This window comes from Colossoma macropomum, unplaced genomic scaffold (genome assembly GCF_904425465.1).
Source record: "Colossoma macropomum unplaced genomic scaffold, Colossoma_macropomum, whole genome shotgun sequence".
Classification (NCBI taxonomy): domain Eukaryota; kingdom Metazoa; phylum Chordata; class Actinopteri; order Characiformes; family Serrasalmidae; genus Colossoma; species Colossoma macropomum.
Genome location: NW_023494790.1, coordinates 8,481,653 through 8,502,576, shown reverse-complemented (window position 1 = coordinate 8,502,576; position 20,924 = coordinate 8,481,653). Strand labels below are relative to the sequence as shown.

The 20,924-nt window shown below is 37.2% G+C and overlaps 1 protein-coding gene across 4 annotated transcripts in view; it reads right to left on the bottom strand.

Annotated features, from left to right (window-relative positions):
* The window catches only part of aatkb (apoptosis-associated tyrosine kinase b), a 71,396-nt gene that overhangs the window by 10,111 nt on the left and 40,361 nt on the right, over window positions 1-20,924 (bottom strand). For 2 of the 4 annotated variants that reach the window (XM_036572030.1, XM_036572032.1), the window contains 4 exons: window positions 15,257-15,398; window positions 2,860-2,936; window positions 1,948-2,066; window positions 346-433 (listed from right to left, as the gene is read on the bottom strand). In XM_036572030.1, the coding sequence (XP_036427923.1) occupies window positions 346-433; window positions 1,948-2,066; window positions 2,860-2,936; window positions 15,257-15,398 (426 nt within the window). Of the gene's footprint in view, window positions 1-345; window positions 434-1,947; window positions 2,067-2,859; window positions 2,937-4,580; window positions 5,346-15,256; window positions 15,399-18,976; window positions 19,079-20,924 lie in introns of those variants that run through there. The other 2 variants (XM_036572031.1, XM_036572033.1) reach the window with 2 other exon arrangements.

The window sequence follows — 20,924 nt, the reverse complement described above, 5'->3', positions numbered from 1 at the left end:
TAGTAATAGGTCTGGAAAAGTATTTATTCATTCATAATAAATATTTACACATTTATCTACATATTAGATCTAGAAAAATATTTTATTTTGACTACAAGTGTGGCTAGACTGTAGAACAAAACAGTGAAAGGACATTCAAACAAGATAAAAAGCTATAATAAAGGACAGATTAAAAGAAATAATAATAATAATAAGGGACGTATCTGAGCAATTAATGTCTGCATATATATGCATACAGCTTTATTTTGTCATGCAAGGTACTCAGTTTGACTGTAAAAAAGTGTTTTTTGTTCAATGTTCCCTGTCATGAATGGGAGTGCAGCTGTTAGATCACAGGTAACCCACCAGAGGACAGAGCTCCATGATCAGCAGGTAGGGAGTGACCTCTGTGCACTGAACCAAACACTGCACTAGAGCTGGGTGCTGCAGGGACCTGGAGACACCAGTTACAGAATTAATGCACTTTAACAGTTCTGTAGTCTTAGGCCAACTGAGAGAATTACATTCGCTCAGAAAAAAAAACAAACAAAAAAAATTAAAAAAACAAAACAAAACAAAACAAAAATTTTGAACATATAACTAACAGCTTAACCATTTCCTCTGCTCAAGAGAGCCCAGTATTTGCAGTGACCATTCAATCCCTGATTTGGTTAATTTTAAAAAGTTAAATCTGGTACGCTGGTGGTGTTATTTAACAATGCCATGGCTGGAGGTGCATCAAGCAGAAGAGCAATTGTGTTCTTTACAGCTTGTATTGCATAATACAAGTTTCCTTGAAACAAATTTTTATCATTATTTTTACTGTATTATTATTTATTTGCTTTTATTATTTAATGTTATATAGTGTTTTTCTAATGGTGCTTATTGGCCAAAAAAATACTTCTTGACTGGCCTAAGGAGAAGAGGCAGATAAAAAAGCTAAATAAAAGGTTTCTAAATGGTCCTACTACTTACTTCTTATGTACTGATTGTTCCCAGAAGTAATAACTGGCATGCAGTATGTAATCAACATGAATTTCTCGAGTACACCAAAGATACCTGGGTGACTTATTACTCTGCCCAAATATTCCATGTGCAGCCAGTGCTATCTTTGTGATACACTGCATTCTATCAGTGTAAAGGTTTTTAGATCAGTCTGAATGGCTAGTAACAGTTGTTAAACAGTGATTGGAGGGCTAAGAAAATTCTAAAGGTTTTTAGATCAGTCTGAATGGCTCAGCCTCTGAGGTTGGTAGAATCTAGTCATGCAGTGCCATGAAGAAAAAAAAAAAAGCTGATTTCTTTGATTTTTACATATTTGTCACACTACATCATACAAATGTAATATATCTTTTGTTTCCAACCAAAGCTTAACAAAGAAATAAGAGTATTACTGCAATACTTTTGGAGTGTAAATACAACAAACCTGGTGATTCTATTAAATAAAATGAGCTAAAAATGATAGACATGTTTTTTTTAGTTCCAAGAAATCATTAGGCCTTTACTGGACTAGAAGATGCAAGAGGGTTCTGCAAATTTCTTTAAGAAACCAAGAGTATTTTTTTCTGCAGTGGAGGTCTTCAAAACTAGACTTTGAATCCAGTTTCTCGTACTGGATTTTGCAGTCACTGGTAATTAACTGAACTATTAATATAATTGACTGGTGACATCATATCTCACCTACCAGTGACTACAAAATCCAGGACTGGAAGATGGATTCAAGAATTCAATTAAAGACACCTGTTCTATGGTATTGCTCCCTAAAATTTTAGAGATGAGATGCCAAGCACCTCATAAACCAAACTCGCAACTCCCTCCCTCACTTACTCACTCACTCAAACATATTTAGCAGGCTAAAGATCGTCCCCAAGAGGGCACCATTAGCACTTAAATAGCTTTTAGTGCTTTGCATCAATGACGCTGAGTTTAATACATTAAAAAATATGGTATTAAATGTAGGATGATCACCGGTAAGGCCGTGCTTCCTCCAAAAAGTGCATCTGGTCCTGCACGCTGGCACTCGTCTTCAGCTCCTTCACCACCACCTGAGTACTGCTGAGGCCAGAGTTCACCTCCCCCAACAACACCTGAGGACACACAGCATCAACACACACATACACACAGATACCCACACAGGAGAAACAGACAGCACAGACGTACAGATATGAACAGGGGAGAGGAGAAAAACAAACACGTACAAACATACACGTACACGTTTGGATAGATTCACCCAAATGACAAACAAGAAAACAAATTTAAGACAAAGACACCGAGATTAATTTTCATCATGCATTTTGCAAATTCCATCGATAAAGCAGAGGAGAACAAAATGGGATGATTGAAAGGAAAAAACCCACAAACATACACACACACACACACACACACACACACGACGACAGAGCAGGACGTGACCGTTCATGCAGACGAGACGAGGACACACACGCAGATGGACATACCCAGTCAATGGAACAAATTGAGGGAGTGTGTATGTATATGCATGTGTGTACAGAAAGACAAAGAAAGAGAGAAAGAGAAAGAGAGAGAGAAAGTATGAGAATGAAATCCAAGGGATACATTCATACATATTCAACACTATTATACCAATTTCACACACTGGCATTGGGTTTTGCACTTTGCAGCTACAAAGAGAGCTTCAGACAAGTCTTTAAGAGAAACGAAGGGAACTTCAAAGGCAGCCGGATCTGTGCAGGGCTCCTGCGGCCCGTCTCAGGTGATAGAGCATAACAGATGTGCTCTCATCCTTGGGACTAAACTGCGGCAGCCAGGGAGCGGAACGGAGCTAAATGTTTGATCTGCGCCAACACATCCTACGGCACAGCATTAGCACAAGTAAACCAATAAACAATAAACAAGGCTTACCTTGCCGAACCATCCGTGCCCAATCTCCTTAATGTAGAGCAAACTGTGACGAGTCGCATCTGTTGACTTCAGTTGGACTGCAGAAACAGTAAAAGATGGAAAGACAGATAAAACAATAAGACATTACAGTGTCTGTAATCGTACACTATAGGATAAAAAAGTACTAAACTGTCTCTGAGGGGGAAACACTCAGATCATTGTGGTGGTGCTTCTCAAGAGCACGTCTTTAGTACCTTAGGTTATGGAATATAATTGCACCATATTCCGATGCAGTAATATTAAGTTGCATTGACTCCATACACCCTAGGCTTTTTTAGTCCAGGTTTTAAAATAGTAGGTTATGAAAAAGGTACAAATATGTGCCTTTCCCCTTAAGACCATTGCTGTACCTTTGAGGGTAGGTTTACATTGTTTGTACCTTGATGAACAATGTACCTGTGCAGTTTTTTGCACAGTCGTAGAGAAGCCATATTTGAGAGCTGTTTACTGTCACCACACTCTGAAGTGTTTTTGACAGTAGTAGTAATATGAGGAATACTACCTTTTAACCCTTACAACTCTAAAGTTATTATTGTCATTTTATTACACATTTAGCTAACAAATTAAATTTTTTATGCAATGACAAAATTACCTACTCGATTACACAGTCAGTTACGGAATTTACATGAATGTACATTCTGTATCAATAAGTCTGCGTTTCTGTATGTCGACATTAGAAAAACATGCAAAGAGGATTTTTTCCATTGCCCAAAACTAGACTGTATATCCAGAATCCAGTATCCTGAGCCAGTTTATTTATTTATTTATTTTTCTAAATGCCTAAGCTTAAAATGAGCCATATAAGAACACAAGGTGCCATGTGTCATTACGAATAACATCACGGCTATGATTTGGTTACAAGAATAAGCCTAAGCCAATCATCAAAGATCATCATAACCATGATATTATTTGCAATAATTCAATCTACAGTGTTCTACTGCTTTTATTTTGCATGATAATAAAACTAGTAATGCAATAGAACAATCATTAGTAATGCATTAGAACAATCATAGAATCAACATTGTATCAGATGTGCTTTAATACTGCCATTCCTTCTCCCAAAAAAGTAGCCTTTCGCATTACATAACACCATAAAACTGTTTCAACTGCAGGTTCAGCTTGGTTTTTTAATGCTTGCCAGATGAGCCTGAATGTTATTTCACAGCCCTCTTTGTTTAATGAATTGTATTCTGTTCATTTCTAGCTAATTCCAGTTTGCTTAGTTGTTCCTCTGACCAAAAAACTTGCTTAACTCCTCAACCTGTTGTCTTAACTAACTGTTGTATAGAGCAACTTTCACTGAAGTTGAGCAACTATCACTATCATGCTCAAGCTCCTCAAACACTGCAGAAATACATGACATGACACAATGTGAGTTGACAGCATTTCAGGCTAGATTTGTTACAGAACTGGATCACATGCATTCTCTTTTTTCTTCTGACACCCAGTCCAACATTTTCTGAGGACACTGGCCTGATAGGTTCCCCTCAGTACTGATACGGAATGTCTAATCTCTACTTCTAGTTATAAACAACAATGTAGTTCTCCTTGAAAGTTTACAATCCACATGTTTGAGTTAGAAATAATTTAATAAAATGTATGAGGAGGCATTTGGAAATGTATATGCCATAACAGTCCTAAGAAGGTTAAAGCATGAATACACATAGGAGGGTAGAAATTACCATCACTTCAGATCTTTAACACAGCTTCCATCTCTTGTGAAGTTCACAGCCTTTGACGCAGGAGAAGAATCTTTCTTCAGATCAAAATCATCCTCCAAAAATCTTCCCGAAACCAGCAAAAGTGTACATTCTCTGCATTTGTGAGAATTGTAAGCAAAAATATGCAGACCCAACATGTGGTGTCCAAGCCCAGAGGCGTGAAATATGACATGCTATGTAGAACTGATCAAATGCCATTGCTCCAAAAAATGGTGACACTTTTGGTGACCAGGAGTGAGGTTCTCAAAAAGCTTTGCTGCACAAAGAACACCTTCAGATCACTCATAAGACACACCGCTACTTTGGCTACAACCGTCACAGCCATTCATGCTAAAGTCCAGTCATCCGAAGTGAAGATGTGTAAAGGCTCATGGGAAAATGCTCTGAGTTCTGCAGAGCCACTGCTTAAGGCTTGCTGCTGTGTCAACTCAATACATCTTTATCCTGCCCAATCAAGCAGTACCATCTGATTCACCAGCTCCAGCACTGACAACATAGCAATCTCTCTCTCTGTCTCTCTCTCTCTCTCTCTGTCTCTCCAGACAGATGAATCTTTGTGAAAGTGTGTGACATACTGTCTCACTCTCTATCCTGCCTTTATGCGCCGTCCATATTTTACGCCCATGTCATGTTCCAGGGAGCAGTCATTCCTCCATTGCTCCATCCCCCTCCTGGAGGGCCTTCTCTGGGGAGAATCAGCCTCTTTGTCCTGTCTCTGCACTGCTTGGTACCCCTGAGAGCAGAAGAGACACTCAGGCTATTGTCTCACAACTTAATAGGCTGAGATTGGTTCAGCAAGAAGCCCATTCTTCATCTGGGAGGGGCGCTGGTGCCCTCATGCCCTCTGGCGTCTCTGCCTGAGGTCACGAAGAGGTGCAACAAGCACAGATAAGTTAATGTTAATGTTCAGTGGGCACAAAGGTCTAGTATGCTCATGAAAAGTCAATGGAGCGACTGAGTGATCCACTGAGATCCACTATGCTATTTACTCCTACTGGTAGAGGTGTAACTAAGATCTTACAGGTCCTAGTAAAATAATAAAAGCTGTCATACAGTCTCCTTATTGTAGACATATGGGGAGATAAATTCACAGCTTCATGCAACAGATGACTTCACAACTCATAATAAGGTATTAGCATTCTGTATTAATAAATGAAAGATTTAAATGAATCACTGAATTTAGCATTTCAGATTATTTTTATGGGGGCAATCAGTTCTAAATAAATAGCCTGAGATAAATTCTAGTGTTGTAAGCCATTCAAAACATTGAGGCAACTGTTGCTACAACATCAACTTATGATTTATTACCAACAATTTCTACAAGCACCATGATTATTTTGGGAGTTTGACATGGGAATATTTGGAAGAACAGTGCAGTGTTGGCTGCCGTCAAACAGGATAATTCTGTTTTTGATTACAGCGGAAAAATTAAATCATCTTATCGTCTTTCTGAGCTCTGCGTTAAACAATAGAGAGAGAACAAACCAACACATTCTGTTCTGGCAGCGTTTACAGATATATACGTTGTGTAACATTACCCAGGCAGATTCATAAGGATTACATAATAGCATTTGCTCTATAAGTGTGAATATTTTATGGCTGGAGGGACTTCGCTGTATTTAGATCTTAACTATAACGTCATAGGGCATGTGCAATTGGCTTGTGTACGTTTGCTGTGCATCCTTCCATGAGTGAATATCTATATGTGTGCTTTTCTGCTTGACTGAAGATAATGTGTATCTCTGTAAGTAGCATAAAGGCAGTGTAATTGTGTGTTCGTGGAAGTATGGGTGACCATCAGTGTGTCTCCTCCCTAGTCAAACAGGGAAAACAGCCAAATGGCTGCTGGGAATCTTTAGACAAATGACAGAGATAAATCATACCACAATAACACACGCTCACGCACACATGCACACACACACACACACACACACACACACACACACACACACACATGCCGTTTCCAGAAGCTCTTTAGTTTAAATGGACGTTTTAGAAGAATGAAAGTGAGGGTGTAATTACATCACATACCGATGCTGTGTTTGTGGTACCTAAGAGTGATATCACGTGAGCAGGGATGCAAATTTGATCTGATAAATGGAAGAGGGCAATGCTGAAGGCTACATACAGTCTAGCATCACACAAAAGTTGCAGATGTCCTACATAAAACAAGTCTAGGCAAGTCTAGTTTTACTGGACCACCACCAGCTGCATGGCATTTGTTATGCAAGTGTTTATGGGACAGTATATAGGAGAGGACAGTAAAACATTCAGTAACTGTTTGAGTAAAATCAAGTTACCTTATTTAAAAGTATAATTACTCCTATTATCATACCAGTAGTGTTCGAGGCACTATGCTATGCAATCGTCATTCAGAGGAAGTCTTAGGCTCAGAAATGTCTAACGTTTTAAAATATATAATGGTCTAATAAAAAACAATCAATCAGTCAATCAATAAATCAAAATCAATCAATCAATATTTATAAAAAGTGGGAGGAAGATGATACCTCCCTCAAATTTGCACCAATGCATGTGAGTTAGTAAAACTGTATAAGTATGTAGGCCTGATGTGTTTAGCCTTTTGTGCTAGTTTTAGGCACAATTTGGATGCACTGTGCCTGTGTGTTATGCATGAAACTGGCACACAAGTCTATATGCACAGTCTGTGGGCTGTGTGCAAGGCAAGCTGCAAAATGTCCTTCCCCCATAAGCATTCGAGGAAGGATCACTTAAAACATGGGTGCAGAAAATGGTTGGAGATATTGGAAGTGTGGGTTATTACATAAGCCTTGTCTCATTTGGTGCACTTGTGTTTCTGCGGTCCTCTTTTCTGCAGGACAAAGACCGCAAGGCCATTTCTCATACCGGTGCTAAAAGGGGCACTCAGGGGTGCCCTATAAATGCCCTTAGTGTTGCCTTTGGCAAGATCTGCATTGATGTAATGTGATCAACGTGGTGGAGAAGATATTTAAATGTGAGTTAAAATACATTTGTTTATTAATTTACTGTTTGGAATACCTTTTGAAATAAATTTGTATTCCAGTATCTTAATTTGAAGAAATTACAAAATGTGCCTTTAACATGGCAAAAGTGTTGTGGGTATTGATACACTGAAAATGATTGGATATCTTATTTATTTGAAATACATTATGTGTGCGCTGTCTTACCACATACCTACATAAATGCAAAACCCAGAAGTCAACACAGTTCATCTGTTTATGTATATTTATTTATATCTGTAACCTTTGTTAAAACTACATACAGCTGAAAAAAATATAATAACAAATACAAATAAATACATTTTAAAATGTATCTAACAAATATTTTTTTGGCCATTTTCATGTATTGCAAAAATATAGTTCACAAGTACATTTGGACAAATACATTTAAAATGCATTTAAAAAAATATATCCATCCAATATAAGTCCATTCTTTTGGCCATTTTTATACATTGCAAAAATATATTTCATAAACATATTTGAAAATACATTTAAAAAGCATTCAAAAATGTATCTAACAAATTTATTTTTTGGCCATTTTCATACATTGCAAAACTATACTTGATAAATACATTTGGAATATTATATATATATATATAAATTTATATATATATATATATATATATATATGTAAAAATAATAGAAATATAATCTATTTTGAGCTACTATAATTATCTATCAGTAGCATAATTTTGTATACACAGAGCCTGTACACTGCAGAGGTCTGTCTCAAATGGACAGTTTTACTCTTAGCACCCTCAAGGTCCTTTGCCCTCTATAATGACATGTTGATGACATCACCTATGTGCAGTTTTGGAGAAGGGCTGCAGGGCTAGTTCTGCTCAATTTACTAACGTTTGAGCAACTAGCAATGGGCAATTATGTATGGATTTTTTCGACCTTTTAAAACAGGCCTATAGTAGCAATAATGTCTTATAATGAAGACGTCTTTTAACAATGGCAGCAGATACATCAGCTACATAGTGGCACAGGCCTTGAACAAAAATATATTCAGGCACAGGCGCTAAAAATATATTCACCAACAGAATTTAACATCATTCTCTCATTGACTCTGATTTTTAGTTTTCTGTTTTTGCTCAGAGCTTATTGATGGTGCCATTATTTCATCTCACCTTTTAACCCAGCACCTTATGAGTGTGTAGTTAGTAGGCAGTACTTTGTGCAGTTGCGGTCCTTTGCAATGTTAATTTGAGACATACTGTGGGCTCATATTTTGGTCGCATCAAGTTACATTATGTGCCTGAGGTTGTATGTCCATCTAATCCAGTATGTTCTTACATATAAGAGTATGATTTTGTACACTGGGTTTAACACACACACATACACACTGCACAAACACAGTGGGTTTAGTGTGTGTGTAGTGTGAGCTGGTCCCTGAAGAACACAGCTGTGTTAGGGTGTGTACTCACTTACACTGACGAGTAATATTTCAGACACTAGGGTGTGAAACACACACCCCCACACTCATGCTTTTAGTTTCAGTGTTTGTTTCTCTCTGCTTGTCTTCCCTGCTGATTTCCTAAATCTCAGGAAAAGATAGAGACTTCAGCAATCAGGAGAAACGGGTGAGCCAGAGCTCACAGGCTCCATCAGTCAGAGTTAATGAAACAGATCGGTAAAGGGTCCACTGCAGTAAGGGAGTGCTTTTGGTATTTTGTGTCGTACCCCAGCCCAGTCCCACCGGACATTCAACCACGGTGAAGTCATCGCAGCCACTCCTCAAATAGCTTCAGTCTTCCTGCCTTCATGTGCTCATAAATGACCAGATTACATCGCTGTGCTCTGGGGATGGGACGATTTTAGTGCAATTCAATATCACAATATGTGACTGAATTACTGGATTTGTTGATCCATTTGTTAATTATGTTTTTGCATTAATTTCATAAAGTTGATGACCCTATGCTTCCTGAGTGCTGGTACTCTATATACTAAACGAATGACCTAGCTCCTAGCTTGTTTTGATCAAACTGTTTTGTTCTGTTTGCTTCTCCTAACATAATTTCAATCTTCCTTTCCAAGAAAAATGTGCACAGTATTATAAATGTTCATGGGTATTCTGGCCTAAAACTGCCACTTAATATGTTATTTTTTGTTATGCACTATTCTGTTGTGCAATGTTGCATCCCTCAACCTCACTAATTTAACAGAACTCTTGAGTTGGTATGCTTTCTGTGTTTTTGTTAATCACTACAATACCCAGTGTGCACCCAGCACATGTAAACACATCATACAACCAATGGGATCCCCCCCATGGCAATAAATAAATCCTGACTGCTGGCCTAGCCACTGATATGAAGGCTAATAAATACAGAAGGCTTATTATCAATAGCATTATCGATATGGCTTCTTTTTACCTTTCACATAGCCAACCCTTACCCCTTAAACGACCAGGACCCACTGGTGGGCCCAAAGTTCTATCTCACACTTCTATAATGTAAGGATAGCTCAGCCAGTTTGCATTGAAGTCCCCTGTAGTTACTGAATAATAAGCCTTAGTATGTAATAAGTCTGGGATTTTAAGGGGTTAAGTATCTGCCTACTTGTAGTTTTTCAAATGTTCCTCCCACCTTCAAGATACATCATCAGATGGGGTTTGAGTCTTTCAAACGGAGGATATCACTCTAGAGAGTACTGTGAGTAGGCATAGTTTTAGTAAATGAAGTAATGGTCACATTTTTCATTTTGGTCCTTTAGGACAAACAGAGAGGAAACATATTTCCAGAAATGAAATGTACCATTAATCTACTATATTAATTTATATGAATTTGGAACTGATTTTCTAAACAAGAGCACCCAAAATGACATGCATAACAATTAACCATAACAGAGTTTAGACACAAAGTTTTTGTTAACTAGCAATATTAATAAAATTAAAAATCATCAATACTGGTATACCATATATGGACAATATATTTCTTAGTTTTAGACAATATGAAAAATTCCTGTCATAAAATCATCGACCAAAATGATCACATTTTTCCATATTATGAGTGAAAAGCACTGATTCAGTGTATCATTTCCCAACAGGTAGAGAGACTTTTTGTGATCTCTTGTTGTTGTTGTTTTGGCAACAACAACAACAACAACAACAACAACAACAACAACAACTATAACCATGTTAGCACGATATGTGCTTTGCTGGTAGACTGTAGCAGCAGGTTGTAGTTCCACCATGAAACAGAAGTTGAAGTGTTATTATAAATATGGAAAAATATATATTTAAAACAGTATTATTATCATCATTGGGGCAGCATTTCATTTAAACCAGTAACCCATCCCTTCTATAGACAACATCTATCTGCCTAGGTGTGAGTTTACTGATTGAGAGCATAATACAATTACTCTGGTGCTTCAGTGTAACTATAGTCTTGTAGGTTTGTGGTTATAGTTGGTTCTTGTTTTTGAAGGCATCAGATGCTGCATTACCAAAAATGCAGCAACTGTATTAAATCTTTTACATATTACTGTAAGGCAGTATGTCTCTGTATGGTTGTACTGCACAGGAAAAAGGCTGTTTAACAATTTGTATCTGTGTATCTATGAGATCTCTTGATAAATTTCTGGTTTAGCTCCATAAAACTGAATGTTTAATGTCTTTAGTGACTCACTCTGTCTATTGTACCAGAAAAGAAAAGAAATGACAGTCACCTTTATTACATCATTTCTGCACACTTGAACTTCAGGTCAGCTTCAGTCTCAGTAGCCTCCGTTAATTAGTACTTTAGTTAATTAGTAGTCAAAGAAGCCCACAACCAGACCTCTGACCCTACAAGACGTCATATGATTACCAGGCTCCATATCTCTCTAACAGAGCGTGCTATTGTTGAGAGAGAAAGAGAAAGATGGACATTTTCTATGGAATCGATTCCACAAATGCTCCATTGCATGCCTAACATTCCGAGGAGAGTTTATGTAGGCCGGCAGAGGCGTCATTATGCAACAGGCAGATGTTTTATTGGAAAGAGAGAGAGAGAGAGAGAGCGCGAGAGAGAGAGAGCGAGAGAGAGCAATGAAAGAGTGACTACAGCATAGGAGCACTAGAGAGTTGGAGGCACAAACAGAAACCTCATTTTAATGGCAGCACTCCCACTTTCTCTCTGTCTCTGTCCCGCTTTCTCTTTCCATCTCTCTCTTTCTTTCTCTCCTATCTGCCATAAGGACTAGCTATAAAGGTCCAGAGCAGGCTATAGGGCTGTAGAGACCTCATAATGAAGACTTTGTGGGTTAAGGGCTGCATAGGGGACAATGACATCATCCTCCGGAGAAATCTGCCCTGCGTATGTGAATCTCATTTGGAGAGGACTCAGTACTGTTGGCTGTGCTCTGGATCAAGTAACACTGCATCTGGAGTCATGGGGAAAAAAGCTTTATCCACTCAATTATACAAGTTGCACTACCAACTAACCCCTTATAACTAGCTTTTCAGTTTAAAGTCTATTTGTATGTTTTATTGTAGTCCCACAGTAACAAATATATATATTTAGACACAAGATATTTACAAGGATTATGTTATGATCTCTTTAAACCCAATACATTAATTGAAAGCTTAAACATGCAAATATATGTCTATAAAATCATCATTTATGGGGTACTTTTTATGGGGATCTTGCTGTCCCAAATCCTAATCTCTAAATTTCAACTTTGGAAAATAATATTTGCAATTTCTTTTTGTATATTTTAATGTTGTTTTTAAAATATCTCTTTGATTTCTTTTCAAGTTAAAAAAATAGATTTTAGATCTAAATTTAGATTCATAATGACTTTGAGAGCTTAAATCAAAAAACATTTTTTAATGCTTTTAAAATGCCCATGTTTTCTAGTCATTACTGAAAACACAGAGTTTTGGGCTGTAAGTGGAGTCTTATTTTAGCCACACCCATGCATTTTAGAACAGAGAAGGAGACTGCATCCCTGTCCCTCATGATCACACGATGAGCAGTTAGATCTCATTCTTTTGAAGTAAATCTGTCACTGAAACACACATTCTTTGCAATGAAGTGAACTTTTTTTTTGTGTTTTAGTGGAAACTATTATGGTTTTGTGTGTGTACAAAAAACAAAAATGAATTTTGCATAGGTATTCAACTCCTGTGCTGAGGAACCTCTAAGTTTACACAGATGAAATATATTGCCATAATGAGGACACAGTTGGCCTACAATTGCCCTCTACCTGTTAATCATTAGATGAGTTAATCTAGTCTGGATAAAAGACCACCTTAATTCCATTGATCAGACTGGGAATCTGAAGGAAAGCTGTGAAAATTAAGACTAAAGAGCATTCTAAGGCAAGTTCTGTACATGCGGAATATAGGAAGAGGCTACAAAATAATTTCCAACTGTTTAGATATCCCAGTGAGCACTGTTGGATCAATAGTGAGGAAATGGAAACTGCATCACATCACCAAAGCACTGCCTAGACAAGGCTGTCCCTCAAAACTCAGCATCAGAGAAAAGAAGAGGACTTGTGAGGGAAGCCACAGAGAGTACAGGAATCACTTTGAAGGAGCTACAGAGTTCAGCGGCTGGAGCTGGAGTAAAGGTGCCCCAGTTAACGATATCAAGAGCTTGGCTTACAACTGGTTTGTATGGGAGAATGGCTAGAAAAAGCCATTACTGAAGAAAAAAACTCTTTAAATCACTTCTTAAGTTTTTCAGAAAACATCAGAGTAAAGCTAAAATATGGGATAAGCTTTTATGGTCAGATGAAAACAATATATGTGGTGTAAACCTTACACTGCCCATTCCTCCATATACACCATCCCAGCAGTGAAGTACGGGGATGACAGTATCATGTTGTGGGGATGCTTTTCCACAGTGGGAACAGGGCACGTTGTTAAAACCGTGGGTCAGATAAATGATGCAAAATACAGGGAGATACTGCAAGATAACCTGCTTCAGTCTAAAACTAAAGCTTGGGAGGCCAACGCAACATAGGAGTGGCTAAACAACAGAAAGGTGAATGTTCAACAATGGCCAAGCCCAATCTAATCAAGAATCTGTAACACTATTTTAAAATTGCAGTCCTCAAGCATTGTCCAGTCAACCTGAACAAGCAGCAGATCTCCCAGGAATAATGGGTGAAAATGACTCCCCAATATTGTGCAAAGGTAGCAGAAACTTACTCCAACAAACCTAAAGCTTCAGTAAAAGATTGTTCTACCAAGTACTAGTCTGAAAGGCTTAAAAGCAGCATTTTCAGTTGTTTTGTCTTGTTTTAAGATCTGCTGACAAATAATGAAATCTGACTTTGACAAATTGCTTTAACCCCTCAAATGGCCAGGGTCCACTGACATGCCAAGAGTTTTATTATACAATTCTATAACCTAAGAGCAGCTTCATCCGTTTGCATTGAAGTCCCTGTAGTTACTGAATAATCAGTCTTAGTATGTAATAAGCCTGGGATTTTAAGGGGTTACGATAATATAGTTTTGCAGTGAAAAATACAGACTGGAATATCTGTGTCATTGTAATCCAGCTGAATTATCTCATAATATGTTCTAAATACATATGTTATAAAAGACTACACTTTATCAAGCATCAACCACAACCACCTTACTGATGAGGCTCATTCCAAATGTCACTGAGTGTGTTTTACATTCAGTAGCAGATGTGCTAAAACATCAAATCAGGAGGTAAATAGTTTAAACATGCAAACTTTTGAGCAGTGAAAATGGTGATACATTCAGAAGCCAATACCCTATAAGAGGATTCGAAGGTTTAGTCAACCAAGATAAAATTTGTGATTTTAATATGAAAATTAAGCATTTTAGCACACTCTGAGAATAAAATACTTGCTATAGAAGTAACTGCTATAGAATTATTCAATTCACTGAGTTCAGAACAGATACAAACACATCATGTAAAATTCTGATTTGCCTTTGTCTAAATTTCTTTTTTGTGCTGGTTCTAATAATTCCTGTACATTCTCTACAGAGTCACAGAGTACGTCATTTGGAAGACTTTATCTGCATCTCTACACTATTAGAAAAATAACTAATTTTCAAGGGTTCTGCAGTAAAGGCAACAGTTATATTTCAAACCATGTCAACTCAAGGAACCATTTGAATGATTAAATGGTTCTTTGCCAGGTTAAATGGTTCATCACTAGTCATCCTCTATGATAAAGACACTGTTATGTATGAGTCTTCAAAGAATCTTCATAAAATCGTTCTAAAAAGCACCAAAATGAGTTAATTTTTTTGATAATATATAGAACACTTTTTGGTAATAGTGGAAAATCAGAAGTAATTTTTATTGTACAATCTTTAAAGAACATTCTTGAATTTGAACAGAATTTAACAGAACTTTAGTGATTGTAAAATGGCTCGGCTTGGATATACAGTTCAAGGGGGGAAAAAAGACATTATTTGGCTTAGAGCTTTTACACTATATTCACTCTCATGTCTTATTTACAAAAATAGTTATAGAGCCTTCCACTGATAAGGGAACCAGTATGGATTCTTCCATGGTATTGCTCCAAAGGCCCCATTTTGACACCTTGTTTTTAAAAATGAGGAGCCGAAAAACCTGAGCCTGAACCTGAGAAATTCAGGTCCATTTCTTCTCTGAACAAATAAAGAGTGTGGCATTAGCAGCAGCAGGTGTGCAGGTGACTCACCTGAACGGCCGGGTTGCTTGGCGACAGGCAGCGAGACTTCGCTAAGAGGAAGGACATAGACGTCAGGGCCGTTAGCGGAGGCTGGCGAGGCCAGAGTGGACATGTCCGCTTGATATTCATCACCCTCTGCATTCTCAAACTCCTAACATGACAGGGAACACAAAGGGCAATGGTCACAACCAGAAAACAGACAGCAGAGCGCTCAGAGGGGTGTTAAATTGTCATGAGTGTGCTTTGAAGGGCTGCATCATAGTGTGATTATTTGTTGCAGTATAACATTTTAACACGTAATATCTCATTATGACCTAGTTAGTAGCTTTTCTTGAACTTTGATGATTAATTGCATAGCTTTGCCTCAAATGTAGTATTGCAGTAATAACTGCACTTTAAACAGTGTTATTTGATGGTAGTCCATTCAGTGCTTGAGTATTTTGGTTAATCCTCATAGGCATACAGTGTAATCAGTAAGTAATTTGACAGTGACAGTTTTCTTTGGCTTTATACTTCTGCACACTGGATTTGAAACGGAAGAGTGATTATAAAGTTAAAGATCAGAATGACAGATATAAAGGGGAATTTTAATGAGTTTTCAATGGTTTTGCATAATTCAATAAATGAGATGTGACTGTCATACAGAGTGGTTTGATGTGAAACAGTTCATTGTAGAGAAACTTACCAATTTCTTTACTATGGTGGTGATAGGAACTGGAGTTGCAGTTGCAGTGTCTACATGTGAATATAGTCATTTTATTTATTTTTCTGAGTCTTCTGAGTTTTTATATATGTAATATCGGTGATGGGAAAATAGTGGAAAATTCTCAATTTTGATTCTCAAAAATTCTCTTTGGGCACTATTTTGCCTTTCAAAGTCCTACATGTATCTCTCCACCATTAATTAATAAATAAAATCTCAAAACTATCATTAAACAATGTCTTTAACATGAGGCAGTGTATTGGTTAATGTTTCATGCATTCACTTTGTCAGGTAGCTTTTAGAGCTATCTGTCATCCAGAGTGGTTTGATGTTAATGCTTCAGACATCTGGTTCCTATCACCACTGTACCACCAACAATTCTGACTCGACCAGTTTCTCTTAAATGGTGCATTTCACATGAAACCACTCTGACTGTTTAATGGTGTAAGAATTGGTGGAAATCTCATTCAAGGGTATTTACATCTATTTCCAGTGAATTAAATAAAATTGTGTTTAGCACTTGGTTGTAGCTCCTTTGCAGTTAATAACTACATGAAGTCTGCAATCTACAGACATCATCTGATGCTGGGTATCCTCCTTGATGTTCTTCTAGGCCTATACTGCAGTAATTCCCAGTTCCTGCTAGTTTCAGGGGCTTTTTGCCTTCAAAATGGTCTTTAGTAAGTGAAGCACATGCTCAATGGTGCTCGGCTTGGGTGACTTGCTTGGCAATTCGAGAACATTCCTGAAAAACTCCACGGTTGCTTTAGCAATCTGTTTCGGGTCACTGTCCTGCACTGTTCACTGAGTTTTGAGGAGTTTGATTTGAGAAGGTGCTCAGACAATTGAATCAGTTTCTCTGGGAGCCATACATGCCCATGTCACCGTGTTTCACACATGATGTGGTACATTTTGGATCAAGAGAATCCACAGGATTTCCTTCCTTCCTGGATCCCACTCGGTTAATCTTCATCTCACCTATCCATTTTTATGCACATTCTAGCAAATTGCAATCTAGCCTTTCTGTGGTTTGCACTCTGTGGTTACTATGTCCATCATTCTTAATCTGTTCACCTTTTTCTTCACCGTTTTAATAATCCACTACTGTGGTCTTTGTGTTAACTATTTCTAAGCTAACCAGTGTGTTGTTGATAATTGACAAATGCACCAAACAGTTTATTAATGCATCAGCTTTGTCAATTATTTCTTTATTCAGATTTTTCAGTGCTATGCTTTACTAGCATTGGATTGGTTCTTACGTTAAGAAACAATAGCAACAGCCTCCAAATGTGAATGCTACACGTAATGCTTCAAAGCATAGCTGGTCAAACAACAACTGTGTAGGCAACTAGCCAATTACTTTTGGGCTCCTAAAATGGGGGCCTAGGCGTACAAGGATGTGATTCCAGTACTGGTGAACATATCGGACTAAATACCCCAAAAATTAAAGCTGCTATTCTACACCTTTCACCCCATAGCTTTGAACTGAATGTGCTGCAGTAGAGCCAAAACACTATAATTAAATCACTGACCAATTACTTACTGAGTGCTCTGTAAATTTAACTTTGGAATGTAAATATAGACCAGTACATTTTGGAGTGATGATGATTGAGTGTGAATACTTTGATTAGACTGAATACAGAGTCACACTTTAAAACAAATAAACCTCCATTCAGACCTCATTAAAAGAGCAAGACACATTAATCAAGACAGAATATGACCCATGGCCCTCTGTCAACCGTCTTTAACTTTCATCCAACAAAGACACTCCCAGCACAGTGATACATTTTAAAATATACATTTTAAAATAACAATATAGTAACTTACAGGAGAATTATGATTTTTCAAAATTTCTGCATAATAAATTTGATAAAACGTCAACAAAGTCATTTAATGTGGTTTGACAAAATGTGCTGCTCTTGGGAAACGTACAGAGTCAGGATTGTTCATGGTGTTGGTGATAGGAACCAGACATCTGTACAGCTTAAATGGCTCTAAAAGCTCTCTGTTGCAGAACTTCTGGTTAAGTGTTTTTCAGTGGTTCTCTGAAATGCGTAGCACACACTTACATCCTGACCCTGTCATTGCGATCAGTGGATTCTCAACCTTAATGGCTGGCATGGTGGCAGCTAAAAAGGTTATTCTTTTGAATTGGAAATCAGCTTCTCCACCTTGTTTTAAACACTGGTTATCAGAGATGCTTCATATTATTACAATAGAGAGGTTGCGTAGCTGTGACTCAGGAGCACAGAGACATTTTAATTTAGTTTGAGGTCCATTCTTGGACCATCTAAAGTGACCCCCAATGCACTTTTTGTTTCCTTCCTCATTCTCTCTCATTCTCATTCTCTCTCTTCGTTCCCTCTTTTTTTTTTTTAAACAATTAATGGGTGTTTGGGCTATGGGGCGGGGGGTGGGTGGAGGGTTTGTGGGTTGGTGGGTTATGTGTTTTCTTTGCTGTTGTTTTGTTTTGTTTAAAGTTCCATCACAGAAGGCCTCACTATTATAAAAATTACATTATTACACTAAAATACAAAATATTATACAAAAAAATCTATTCATGAATAAGAGATACATGAAAGGTGTTGTAAGGCAAAAAAGTCACCAGATATTATCATCTATCACCACCATTCGTCAAATCACTGTTAATGCCTTTCTTTACATCCCAAAGACTGACTTATGCAGACATTTGGAAAAATTAGCAAAATCTTTTTTTAACAGAATATCATGCACTGATTATTGTTTTGTTGTCTTACTATTTAACGTACTTATTATTTAATGATTTTATTATTTAACTATTTAATTTAATATTTAAGACCAAATGGTTTGTTAAAAAAAGCTTTCACAGTGCAGCAGTGGCAGAGGAAGGGCAAAAAAAAAGGGACTTGGCAGGGATTGTAAATCGGAAATGCTTCTCCAGATGCTCTTAAAGAGCTGTCCACTGTTCACAGGACTGCTGGGATCTGGGGTCAAAAAGATGGAAAACAGTGACCTGGAGAGTTTTATACTTTTGAACACACACATACCCAGACACACAGTCCCCTCAGGGACTCCCTGGTCCTCGTCTTCACACGCCCCCGCGCTGTCTCCCATAATTCCCGGCTCATCCTCTCTCCTCAGCAGGGAGAAAGCTCTGCTCTCGAGATCTCTGAGATTACACTCTGCAGATTACAACTTGCTGCCCGCCAGCTACAGCATACAGAGCAGCAGAGTCAGTGTGGATGTGGCGCTGCTACAGAACTACAGGCTATCAAACAGTGCCAAAGCACTCAGTACAACTCAAAGAAGCTTTATTGGCGCTGGCTTTATTGGCACTCCCAAAGCACAAGAGCTTAAGCCAACAATTTATTATCAAACCATCTATTAATGAGACAGTCTACAAACAAGTAATCTGCACATGTTTAATCTTACTTTAAATCTTTGCCAAAACCCAGTAACTTATTTTTTAGGTGTTGGTATTAATTTTATTTACCTGACTACCCCAGTTTATACGTGTTGGGAACAATGATGGACCAATAGAAAAAGTCCAAAGTTACTTGGAATAAAAATCATTTTACATGAACATTGAAATTTTTAAAACATTTTAAAGTTTACAGTTTTAGCAATTTGAGGTTTTTGATATGCAATGAGACAATACAATCATTACATTAATGTATATTAATGTTAAGAATATTGTTTACAATTTAGATACAAAATCAACAATACAAATTACATTATATTATAAAATTGTTATATTAAAGTGACATTCTTATATGCATCAAGGTATAATGCCTTCTTATAATTAAACCTTAATTTTCTCTGATTTAGGAAGTTTAGCAAAGGTTTCTTTGTGAACTGAAATAATTGTCTCTCATTTGCTTGTATGTTTGTCTCATGTTTTACTTTACCCTTAATTACTCACTGTAAAATGTTGTAGGAAAATAAAGTCAGTATTGATGTTTTAATCCCTTGAACGTATTATATAGTTATAAATATTAAGCCTTGCTTTTCAGTAACTGCTATGAAACTAATGTAAGTTGAGTAATTATGAGCTTGAGCAACTAAAAAGTGGACCCACATACAGACTCTTAGAGTTTAGAGCGTTAACTCTTTTTCCATTCTGTTATTTTATCATTTTCTATTGGTATTAGATCATGCAAGGTATGAAATTGCTTTAAATGTTGACTTTTCAAAAAGAACAGAAAGAATTGAGTAATTTGAAGAAACTCACTGAATCAACTCTGTGTTGAATTTCTCGTAAAAGCAGCTTATAGTCTTACGACTGTGGAATTTCATAGGGAATGTTGTTTGTTGTTAAGAATCTAGAGGATGTTCTAACTCTTCTTCTAGCACAGATATAGTACTATTTTCTCACTTAGTAGAAAAAGGAAAGATAATAAATAAATGCTTTGCTGTAAATCTGTCCTCCATATGACAACAAAAGTAAATCACATTTATTTGAAAACTAGCACAGCTGACAGTCATAAGACGAATGTTGGAATCATGATGGGATGCAGGATAAAAGACAGAAGTTGAAAATAAAACACACAAATCAAAAATATGTTTAGCACAGCTATTTGTAATTCAGACACTACCATTAAAATGGCTTTTTATACTGTTTTTTTCCCCACTCAGCATAGCGATGCAGGATTCTTATGAACAATGCGTTCAATGTGTGCGCATATTTCAACAGGGATGGAAAGACATATGGTGCACAGAGTGAGAGAGATCCAGCTATGCTCATGCATGCAGACTGCTCCACTATTCTAACGTTTTTCAGCTTGGTTAGTCATGGCACATTTAAAGAAAATAATCTCTGCATCTTGGCACTGTATATTGAGCAAATCTATCACAAACTTCACCACAATTTGATTTATTTACAATTCTTTACAAACTATTTAAATGCACCATTAAGTCCCTCCCTTGATCTGGTTAGAATAAACAATTTAAAAGGGATTATTCAAGGGTTCTGTAGTCAAGGCAATGCTTATACAA